Here is a 12357-nt window from a genome sequence, read left to right as displayed (position 1 = left end):
TGTGGCTGATCCGAGAGTTTCTCTCAGCATCAAAATGGCCCCTGCATCCCACTGAGTATGACAGACGTTTATTCAGCCTTTGACTGGTGAGGCTGGTCGCGGTCAATCAGGCTCTCCAGTATCCCGACTCCCCGCTTCACCTGAGTTACCAGACTGTGTGTGTCTGTGAATCAGATTGAAGTTGAAGTGCTCTCTCCCTCACACATCTGCCCCTAGTCATCGTACAAGTATACCAGTATAGCATGAATGTTTAACTGAAAGAAATGTAAAGCTAAATCATCGTATAACGATCAATGTCTCGTGCCATTATTAGCAACATTGTTTTTCTTGTTTCGCGCTTTCAGGTTCCCCGAAAAGTTGACGTGGTGAAGGACGGATTTGTATTATTTATATTGGGTGAAAGGGATTAAAGTCTCTGACCTGGTTTTGATAGCCCTGAGAGATGAGCTACAACTAAGGTGCTTAGATGGGCACATTGTTCAATCAGTGCTTTTCACGACCAATATTCTTTACTAACTCCTTTATCTTGTCACATTGTCAGGTCAGGTGTGACACAGTAATAAGGGTGTTGTGCTACAGCTGTGGGACCTACCTCTCTCTCCAAACAGGTTGTCCACGGCCAAATTTAGCCGTTGGTCTAGTGTGCTGATGTAACTCTGAAGAGCAAAAGAAAGAGAGAAAAAAGCCAGGACATTTAAATAGAGTGTGAACATGCAGATGAAACACACACACACACACACACACACACACACACACACACACACACACACAGATAAACACTGCACGAAAGGCTTAGGTGTTGGTGAAGGGCATGAGTTAAATTCCATGGAAACACCCAGTCCTGTGAAACAGCCATCTTGGCTCTCATGTTCTGTATGGTATGGATGTACTGTACTACCACCACGACACACAAGCAAACACTGACTATGCTATACAACACTTAGTTATGTCTAGTGCAGATGAATAGTCACCCTGGTCAGAAAGGCCTCCCTTTTCAAGCTGGGATGAGCTTTTTTTTTTTTTTTAAGAGTTGAATTTGAGTTTGAGTCACGTTCTGGAGGAGGGCATCATTGACATACTGCCTGGCGTGTTGTTATATATACAGTATGTATACAATGGCTGTAGGGGCCGAACGCTACGCTTCACTGACCTTCAGTTCAATATTGATCTACGGCCCAATCCATGGTGACCAATGTCATCAGGTTACCACCCACAGAGCAGATGACCCGAGTCACATCCGCTCTAGATTCAGATGCCTCATGCGGAGATTGTATTGGGACAAATTAGCGATGTCTGGATGGGGAAACTTCATATCATATCTTGGAGCGGTTCTGACCAATATGAGTATGTTTTACTACCCCCCCCCCCCCCCCCCCCAAGGGCTTTTAGTGTTGCAAATAGAATCAGGCCAATTCCTCTGGATGTGTGGAGGATTAAGCATATCCAGTGATGCCATATGAAGTACTGTAGCAGAAAGACACAAATAAAATAACTGCTCTGTTCTGCTCTGCTCCTCCAGAGTGATTGTTTGTCTCCTATCCTGTTTGTCCTATCTTCCCTTCTTTTGCGTTCCCATGTCTGTCTGTCCCGTTCTCCTTCACGGGCAGGAGGACTTGGGAGAGGTAAAAGAGACGCTTTAGCTGAGGTCGGCCTTTTTTCGAGACTCTCTGTGCCCCCGCTCACTTCCAAGAACTTCGGTGAGCATCGATCCGATCGGGCCCGCGGTGGTGTACAGTGTCAACAGTCCGGAGGGTGACCTGAGACACCGGAGCAGAGAGCAAGGCGTGATGCTGAAATATCAGTCCCATGTTCTCCCTCTGTCTGTGTGTGTGTGTGTGTGTGTGTGTGTGTGTGTGTGTGTGAGAGAGTGTGTGTTAAAGGGAGGTAAGTCCCCTGGGACTGTTACCCTTGGGCATCGGGTTTCTGTTCTCTACTCTGCACTCCACACAATCCCCAGTGTTAACAGCAGCCACTCCGACAGTGTCCGAATGAAAGAAGGGTAGGATTATTGAATTCTCAGTAGACCTATGACTTCTTCCAGAACAGCTTGAAGGGGCTGTTTTTCCCTTCAGCTCGTAGTAAAAAAGTCAGGGACTACTATTGTCAGACTACAGCCAAATTATGCAACTCTACAACCAAATGATAAGATATTGACAACATTGACATTAATGAGCTTCGCCTGCCAACACTGGTGTTGTTTGGGAAAACACTAGTCTTAACTGTGGGTCTCTGTGTTTTGCTAATGTCTCAAGAAACAAGAAGCAAAATGATCCATCACATCCTCCGCAGCTGCCTGGAAAATATCTGGCAAAACAGACACTTCAGAACTCTTGCATTGCAAAGGTATACGATGTCTGTAAATTTGATTAAACCATATTATAAAGATCACCATGCAGTATAGTCATAACGTGGATCTGAGTCACTACAAAATAGTGAAAAAGAAAATGAGTAAAAGAAGCATTTCCTGAATAGTCTTACTCTATTCCATGGCAACCTAATTGTCTACTTCAGAAACTAGAGCACATAACGGGAATCAAAGGAGGCTCTGAGCGCTCCACAAATGCAATTATGGGGCGGCTATTTATATTGCCAGCAGACTGTTCACACTCGAGAATACTACTACAGATACATTTCTGCCCGACACTGTCATGCATACTACCTTTCAAATCCTGGGACAGTTAGAATGTGAGAAGACCAACCCGCTTACCATGTTAACCCCCGGCTTGTTTTAATATCGCCGTGAGATGCAGAGAGTCAGCAGATCCAGAGAGTAGTAGACGCGGACCTCTCCAGCGTGTCCACCTTGTTTCTTTAAGTATCCGCCCAAAAGCCCGATGCACTCTCAACCATCACATACCGGCCATCGGATCGGCGAGAAGGCTGATGAGGCGATGTCGTGGGATGTTAGAACACGACAGGTTGCGCAGCCAATAGGCGGTCTCTCATCCCGGTGGCAGGAATCTGGCGGAGGTTGTATCAGACCATCCGATAGGGGTACGGCCTTAGCTTGTCTGACGTCAGCGCCATGCTATTTTATGGCGATTCACGCCAGAATCACAAGAATTATAAGACATTACAACTACAAGAATTACACGCTTTATGCATTAGATGCGCTCGCTCACTCTGGACAAAAGACGCTCAGTGGCCGGACACAACGTTATAATAGTCTGCTGCTGTTACCTAGATTTGGCATGGTTTGTATGATTGATATTCTTGTTGTGACAATAATAATAAGATGTGATTTCAGAGTTAATTCCAGGCAAACACGAAACGATGCAAGTGCAATTCGCCTCCACAAACTGCATTTCAAAGTATACCTGGACCCGCCGCCTATTCTACCTTTGCTCATTTTCATTTCACTGACATAGGCCTACTGTTCACAAAGTGAAACGATGTAATGAGTCTGGTAAAACCACGCTAATTCGCAGGCGAAAGTCGCGCGCAGGCGACATGCGAACACCGTTCCTTTAAATTATTCCACCCCTGGACACTATAGGCGGCTACTGCCCAATTAAACACACACACACACACACGCACGCACGCACGCACGCACGCACGCACACATAATTATACACCTCCTTGGACTAAACCAGGAATGACTCACAAAACCAAAATTATATGAGAATGCTAATCACTTCAGCTTTATGAGACCACACAATTTACTGGCAGCCCAACATCTGAGGCAGGGTGGGCAATAGCACACAAGAGTCCAATTTGACTGTGCATTTCTACATTTTCATAAAGCTCATCACCTTAAGCCACTAGATGCAAACTCACCACACCCACTCTGTGTGGCCCACAATGTCTTGGTTGCAACATCTATTAAATTGTTGCACCATATGCTACAGCTGGAGAGTGACAGTTGTAAAACGTCCTTTGTGGCTACAATAAGAATACCCTATAGTTAAACGTTCATAATGAAATGTTTAACTCTAAAGTATTGGCAATCAATAATGCACTTTGAGTATAGGCCTACTGTAGTGTTTTAAATCACTGAAACTTCAAGTGGTCATTTACAGTCATTTAGACTGTAACGCCATCTAGTGGCAAAATCAAGACTTGCCTGTACTCGCAAATCAAATGGCTGAAAAATGTTCATTCATACTCATTCATAGGTGTGTGGTGATGCTTATTCCATAGGAGTATTGAATATGATCATGTAGATAGACAGGAGTTAGTAGTAGGTAGATAGCTACAACACAAAAGCACAAACACACACACACACACACACACACACACACACACACACACACACACACACACACACACACAATCTTGTTTGTTGACACAATCATGATATAGGGGAGAATCGACATGAAGGGGTGTTGTTTGATGTGCTTATTGACTGAATAGTGCCCAAAGCTGTTTTCATATATGACTTCTGGACAATGTCCTGAGAATCTAGAGAAAAGATTCAGCTACAGAACATCATTAGTCCGTTCTCTAAAAATGAAAGTCTTTGATTCTAGTGGTACCATTTCTCACTGTATGTATTAGGCTACTAATTGATAAAAGGGCAAGGATTTGACCAGGGTCATGTTATCTATTATCCATGAACATTACATCATCAGCTGCAAATGCAAATGTGTACACTACAACACGAGATGAATTCAGTTTCATCCCATCTCCACAAGATGGGGACAGAAGTCCTTACAGCTAACCTATGAGCTCACCATTACCTTGGAAAACCTTTTCCCTAGTATCTCTGGTTCTTGACCCCTGTGGAACGTCACCTGCACTGTGATCACATTTCCTTTTTAGGGAAGGTACATTGGGGTCATTAATTGTGGTGCGCAGTTATTTTTAGACCTGGTTTATGATTTCCTTAAGATACACGTACTGTATGACTGTTCAAGTGATGTGCAGATAGTGTAGCATGACTAGGCTGGAACTCTGGAGATGAACATTACTCCCTAGATAGCATTCTCTTTTATGATACAGTAATGTCCTTGTTAAAATGCATACACCAGAAGACACACAGTGAGATAAGAGTTCAAAAACGCTGAATTTCAGTGTGTAGAATAGAGAACGCTATACAGTTTAGCAGCCCTTGAAATCTATTTTTGTCCCGAGGCCCTGCCTCTTCCTTTCAACAACCCAACTTGACACAAATTTGTTGTTATCTTGTTCATGGGTATGCTGTTGGAGAGAGCTCCTCCTCTCACCACTCCTTGGTTACACAATGGACAGTGAAAAAAAAAAAAATCTAGTGAGTTGACAGAATGTTATCAATATCGCCACTGACTAAAGTTCAACCGCAAGTCAAGTAATCTTCTCTTATCAAGAACTGAAACTGTCAAACTTGTAATAACTTTGTATTGTACAGGTTGTCACAATCGTACACCCAAACGCTACCAGGGCCAATATGGCGTCGAGCCAACATACAATAAAATAACTTGGATAACAAACCCTACAGTGAACTCAAGGCTTTGGCTACATGGTCCAAACTGATAGGATGCGCGGTGAGGTTACATCATGTACTGACTGAACATGTTGTTGCCAGACAGCTCTGACATGACAAGCTGAATTTTGACTAAATCAGGTTCCCCATCCTCTTTCAAGGACCTGGTTAAGTGACTATACCAAATTATGTTAACTTACCACATTTGATGGGTGTATGTTCCACAAAGGAAAATATAAATCTAGTGACTAAATGTAGCCTATCTTTAATCTTAAATAATGGAATAATAGAGTCATCGAGAGATAGCTGCCTGTATGTTAGATAAGACACTATTACACTGTAGATAAGACACTATTATGCAAATGTTGTGAGAGGAAAAGAGGTGATTGTGACTTGGGGATCTGACTGGGGTCGTCTTTTTCAATTCTTGTGTGTGTGTGTGTGGCAATCTTGTTAAATCTGGTGGATGTTTGCCTAGATGACCTCTCTGTTCTGCAATGCTCTCATTTACGAGGCTACACAATTCTTTACTCAACCAAGGCCACAACCCCCTAATGCTCTAAGAATGAAGCCAATGCAACCTTATACATTGATGTATTCTAGGAAATGTTTTGGGTTTCATCAGATCCCTCTCCACAGCTGTATTAATCAAGCACCATACAGTCTGCATACATAATCTTAAATGCTTGATTTTATACACCTGTGGAAAGGGACCAGATGAGACCCACGAATAGGCTATCTGGTTTATTTATTTTTTCTCACCAGTCAGTCAGCTGACTGTCTCAAAATACAGTCTACATAACATCAGTTGATATAACATTACCACTGATATCACACTTGATGTCACACATAACCTATATTTCATGTTTGAGGGGGGAAAAACTATACCTAAACAAATTAATAATCTTGCAATATTATTTGGCTAGGTTAGTCCATAAAGGTAAAAAACACAAAACACACATGTTTGCATCCCATTACAAATGTAATTTGTCTTTTGTCTTTGCATGGAGTGGCAGGCACTTGTACTGTATGTCTTATTGTGAGTCATGCCCTGTTGGTTTGACTAAACGTGTGATCAAGGTTCGACCACTAAAAGACTATTGGAATTACCCAGAAAGACCTGGCGCAAACCTGCTACGTGACATGGTGGTCCACGTCTTTGATTGGTTTTAAAATCTTTAGTGTGCACGACAGACAGTCTCCAGGCTAGAGGGGTTATGGTAGGGGGCAGTGCATGCAGGTCTTAGCAGGTGGTTGTGTAGTAAAACGTGCAGAGGAGGACACCACTCACCCGCATTGATTTCCTGCGTGAGGGACCTCGCACGCACGCACGCACGCACGCACGCACGTTGGCTGACGATAACGTCCTGTTGTAATCTTTGTTCAATCAGCAAACTGTTCCCCTGTTGCAGTTGACGCGGCGCGCCTTCAGTCGCAGGGCAGTTTCAGTCACTCCACATAACCTGGAAACGAAGATAGGGGATTTGTTTTCAGAGCCTTCGCTTCGGCTCTCGCGGTGTTCTTGGATTTCCCTCGAGTAAGGTGAAGTAGGGGCGGCAAGACGGGGTTTCCTCTCTCTAAAATTCATACGGAGCAAGACACGAAAGGGAAAATGGGGAAAATGGCACACATTTTGGCAAATGGTCAACCATGAAGACATCAGGTGCCTTGGAATCACGGAGATCACCAGTTTGATGATGCCGCGATGAGTGAAGGTCAAGCGCTCCTGCCAAAAGATTTAGAGCTACGTTTTGATTGGATCTGTTTTAATTAAGTGTTACGGGAACCGAACACATTATGGGGCTGTGTTATAGTCTGCGTCCTACTCTCTGGGGAGATCCCGGCGGTTACATGTCAGATTCCGAACAGCCAGCAGATTCGTCCTTACCCCTGCGCTCCGGGTCTTCGAATCACGAGGACAAGGGAGAGGATATCAACGACATGGTGGCACCCCGCGAGTGTCTGTTCTGCCGTGGGAATTCCCGCAAGAATCCTAATCGGGCTATACGGCAGGGAGACATGACCGACGGCGTGCCCGTTCAGAATGGCAATGGAGGAGGCGATGACCATGGCGGGAGGCTTCGCGTGCAGAAGCACAGTCCCCACAAACGAAAAAACTTAGACAAACTGTTAGCGATGGAAAAGGCAGCCGCGAAAGAGGCAAAGAAAATCAGTATACGCATTGACCGAGAACTCAAGGAGCAGAAAAGGGAATACCGGCAAACATACCGACTTCTTTTACTTGGTATGTGTCCTTCCAGCACAGTGATTTGTGCCATAGGCTAGCTTTTCTAGTGAATCTTATAGCACATTTATTCAATTTGTGTCCCTAATCACTTTCAAAAGGTGCTACTGCATTGGCGTTTGGACGTGAGTAGATTAGATGGTACAGAAAAGAGCTGCTTGCCACCACTGATCTTGCACATAGTCTAAGGAATAGCTTCAGGATGAAGGCTGTATTGATGGGCACATGCTAGTTATCCTTCAGCCAGTGGCATGTACAGCAAAGTGCCCTGTCCAGTGCCTGAGACACCCCTCAGTGTCTGTGTGATGTCATCCTTTAGATGTCAAGGCCAAAGTGATCTTTGCTTTTAGATTAAAGTCATTACCCATAGTATTAGTATCAAATGTGATATATAAGGTAATAATGATAACTAATCACAAGAACATCTCGCGACTGTGGATAAAATGAGTTGTTAAAGGCTACACACATAATCAGGTATTCTCATGACTGTTTCGGTACTCTAAAGCTGGTGAGAATTGAATGCCTCTATGATATGAATGAGCTAGTCATGGGTCTTGGCTCAAGAGTGAAGACAGGAACTGAGGTAGACATAGAGACTATTACTGTCTTCCCTCCATTTCAACAGGTGCCCACACTTTACAACCTTCTGGTTAATGTCTGTGTTTTATTGCAGGGGTCATCCGAACTACGATGTGATAAAATTTAGTCATTGTTCAACAACTCTGATTATAACGCATTATGTAATGGCTGCCCTGTGTAACATTAACCAAAAACATGACAGTCAGAGCATCCTCCGCTCTGTAAAAAAATGAGTCCCACTTGATCAGATGATGATACATTGCCTCAGTATGGGAGTGTATGATATGGAAGATAATGCAGTGTTGATCCTGGGAATGTAAACCTCCAATATCACTACATCAGATTCCACCTGAGTATGGTACTTTATATTTACTGAAGAGAATTGTATTTGTTTTTAAATAATCCATCAGATATCTCCAGACCTACCTTCCTGGCATCTTCAAACTTGGAAAAACACACTATACTGGAATGCCAGTAATACAAGGATAGTTTCAGTTTTAGGCGCAGAATCCTGTGTTGATTAGAGCTTTCCCTGCCATTAGACCTACAGTATACGACCACACTGAAAGCTCAATGCAGTGGATCAAGGTGATTACCTTCACATTGATTACATTTTGACAGGACAATTTACATGGCAGCCTTCTATCAGTGGCTAAAGATTGCTTGTCCTAACATTTTGTCCTTAAATAATATTCAACCTATGACAAATAGGTCACTTTTCTGTTGACAGTGGTAATATTAAATGTACACATGCAGACAATAGCAAAAATGAACTCAATATAGGGACGTCCATCACCTGATTTATCATAGTCCTTTATAGCCAATGCTTACTTACTTCCTCCCCGAGGACAAATGGCCAGACTAGTTCATGTCATGGAACACACAACGGCAAGTAGGATTTGTTTCCCAAAAGCCTTGCTGAACAACTGCTATGCTTTAATAATGGAGAGACTGTCATTTTGAACACTCTCAGTCCACAGTTGCCATGGTGGTAACTCAACAACACTGCCCAGCACTTTATCATAACAGGGTTTCTCACATTAAGGCAGTATATGTGTCAGTGGAGCCACAGTATGTCTTTGCAGGATGCCTTTGCAATATAAACGGCCCTCTCTGAAAAGTTAAATAGCCACTATTTAAAATCATCTTTGACATGAAAACAGGAAACTCTACAATTGTTTGTTTAGAGTCTCCATACAAAAGCATTAGAGTTGGCAACCAGTTGCAGTGTCTTGGTCTGTCGCTACTGAATGACTCAGTTGAGATTTATTTATCTTTGCTAAATCCGTTTAACAAACAAAGCGAAACCAGCCATCCCATTTGGTGTTACACTGATGACAAACCCGCTGTTATTACACTGTAATACCTAGATACCCGTTATGAATAGTCCCCCAGTGTCTGAGTTGAGTCAGATGTTGACTCCAATCTCTCTTGGATGCTTTTTCTTTGGTGGCAGTGGCACTCGATGAACTCGCATCGGAATGCCCTCCGGCTGGCGGCGTCTTGTGTAACATCCGTACCTGCATGCAGTATTTCAGCATTCCACAGACTCTTATCGTATGCAGTAGTCATATGCAGTAGTCGGTATCAGAAGAGCATGTGTTTTGAACGGAGGAACGAGCTCTGTATCAGTGGCACTGTGGCTCACATGATCCCATTAGAGAGAATACGATGGGTCGGGTTTGATAATCATATTAGACATTTACAGCGGGTCGCGCCGTGGACAATTTTCATGATTAACACAAGGCTTTGTGCTCTATTTGTAATCTCATACTGTAGTGTCATAAACCTTGATTAACGCGAGACTGTAGGAGCCTTCCTCTGAGACAAAAAGTACTCAGATTAGGGGTGGAAGGTATAAAAGATATCTAATATAAACAATATGAATGTATCCTGTAAGGTATGGATTTGAACTATACTACAATACTGGCAAATGCATGCAGACAGCAGGGTTATCAGTGTGGTCATATAGACACTGACAGTGAGATGATGCAAGAAGCGATTTGGCCAATACCTGCCATAACAGGAAAAAGAGACACTAACATAACAAACCTCTGTTCAATGTGAAATATATCCCAGTCGTACTGTTGGATATACACAGGAGTACAATAATAGCGGTATTACAAGCATTTATATTGAAACTCTGAGAAAGAAGGATATAATCTCTCTCTCTCTCTGTGTGTGTGTGTGTGTGTGTGTGTGTGTGTGTGTGTGTGTGTTTATAGTAACCTGTACTGTTTCATTCCATGTTTCAAATATACTGTGATATACATTTTAGTACCACATACCATCAAGCCTTAACTCAAACAATTGTAACGTTGGAAAGAGAAAGTGAATTATTCTCCATGAAGAAGTACATAAAATAGAAGTCTTAGAACCCATTGCATATGGCCGGCTGTTGGTAAGAGTGAGTTCTGTTGAAATGCTGTATGCCGTTCAGCATGACACGTGGAGGTTGCTGTTTGTTTTGGAAATCCTTGTTATTCTTGCTTAGATTAGCTTGCCTAATTCATCCAGCGGTGCATAAATCATATTTTTATCTCTCTCAGGAAATGATCTTACTGTTTTTTGAATTCATGGATGCATCTGGATAGCTATAAATGACACAGGCAGGTGTGGATCAGTCACTCGTTCCACAAAAGAGAAGGAAGGATGTGTGTGTGTGTGTGTGTGTGTGTGTGTGTGTGTGTGTGTGTGTGTGTGTGTGTGTGTGGCTGTGTGTGTGTGTGTGTGTGGCTGTGTGTGTGTGTGTGTGTGTGTGTGTGTGTGTGTGTGTGTGTCTGCACACACATGCATGTCTGGGAAGAGTGACTCACTCTTGTTTTATGCTGTCAACAGTGTCTGTGGCACAGGGATGAGGCCTAACTCACCTCGTGTTCTCCACCAAAATACTATTTTTCCAACCTCTTAGGGACAAAACCTCCCAGAGCTGTCCTTAAACACTAGTAGGTGAAAATCCAGAAATGTGTGGGTTTTATAGTTCAGCTTTTAACAATAGCTGTCCCATTAGTGCAGATATCTACTGTACCTCTACATATTCATGTTTACAATGTCAAAACATACAAATACTAGGCCTTGCATGTGTTTCTGTCTGTTCTCAGTCCATCATACAGGCCGCCGTATATTTGTCTTCTTGGTTTACTGGTGATAATTTCATCATTTCTCTGTTTGATCCCAATGTACTCAGCTTGCGTTGAATGTTACCAATTTTGGTCAAGATGGTCTTCTCAAGGGGGACAAATTAAAATGAGGAGACGGTGACAGTCACGTCATACACCAGATAATGCACTATGGACTCAAGTGAAATTCTACAATAAAAAAGAAAAAAGGATCACCGCACACCATAGGACTACACTGAGGCCTGAGGAAGCGCAAGGTGAAACGCGTTGCTCAGTAATAAAATCTTAAAAGTGTAGTCCTATGGTGTGCGGTGATCCTTTTTTCTTTTTTATTAATCGTAAACCTGCAAGTCACCAGCACCCAACAATCCAACTTAATTGGCTGTCAAGGGGATTTTGGATTTTTTGAGTTGAAATTCTACAATATCGCACATTTTAAATGACCGAATCCCTGCAGGGACACAATATATGACCTCTCACTCAAGCTTAGACTTTCCCACAACATAGTATCCCGCGCTCTGCCTCTTCTTACCCTGTAGGAAACACATAGTCAAAATAGAGTTTGGCGCCAATTTTCAGAGTGCTTTTGTGCACCATCAAAGTGTTTTATTTCCCTTTGGAAGTTGGCTAGATATGTGTCCTCCTGCAGGAAAGGTCTCACTCCAGGTTGAGTTACACACACACACACACACACACACACACACACACACACACACACACACACACACACATACAGTACACAAACACAAACACACACAGACACACACATGCACACTCACACACACGCACTCAAACACACAGAGACACACACACAAAATGGCCATAGAGGTGCAGAGTACTAGACTACCTCTTGGCAGACAAACTGACTCTTGGCGCTGGTAGATATGGCAGAGGTGAGTTTGCTTTCAGTGACCATGTGAAATATTGTCTGCGAATCACAGGCCAGCTACATTTGAATGCTGGTGGGGGGAGGGGAGTGTATTCGAATCATTGACCTACTGAATATCCTCCTA

The 12357-nt window shown here is 43.1% G+C and overlaps 2 protein-coding genes across 2 annotated transcripts in view; one reads left to right on the top strand and one right to left on the bottom strand.

The window, feature by feature from the left end:
* The window catches only part of elovl2 (ELOVL fatty acid elongase 2), a 10810-nt gene extending 7893 nt beyond the window's left edge, over positions 1-2917 (bottom strand). The window contains exons 1-2 of the mRNA XM_062520828.1: positions 2708-2917; positions 593-656 (exon numbers count right to left, since the gene is read on the bottom strand). Coding sequence (XP_062376812.1) covers positions 593-656; positions 2708-2710 — 67 coding nt within the window. The 5' untranslated portion in view covers positions 2711-2917. The remainder of the gene's footprint in view (positions 1-592; positions 657-2707) is intronic.
* Positions 2918-6798: 3881 nt separating this feature from the next.
* Positions 6799-12357, top strand: part of gnal (guanine nucleotide binding protein (G protein), alpha activating activity polypeptide, olfactory type) — a 45536-nt gene continuing 39977 nt past the window's right edge. Inside the window, exon 1 of the mRNA XM_062520825.1 lies at positions 6799-7646. Coding sequence (XP_062376809.1) covers positions 7199-7646 — 448 coding nt within the window. The 5' untranslated portion in view covers positions 6799-7198. The remainder of the gene's footprint in view (positions 7647-12357) is intronic.

Source organism: Sardina pilchardus, chromosome 19, assembly GCF_963854185.1.
Source record: "Sardina pilchardus chromosome 19, fSarPil1.1, whole genome shotgun sequence".
In the NCBI taxonomy this organism is placed as follows: Eukaryota; Metazoa; Chordata; class Actinopteri; order Clupeiformes; family Clupeidae; genus Sardina; species Sardina pilchardus.
The sequence above is the reverse complement of the archived record's forward strand: the minus strand, read 5'-3'. Positions and strand labels throughout refer to the sequence as shown.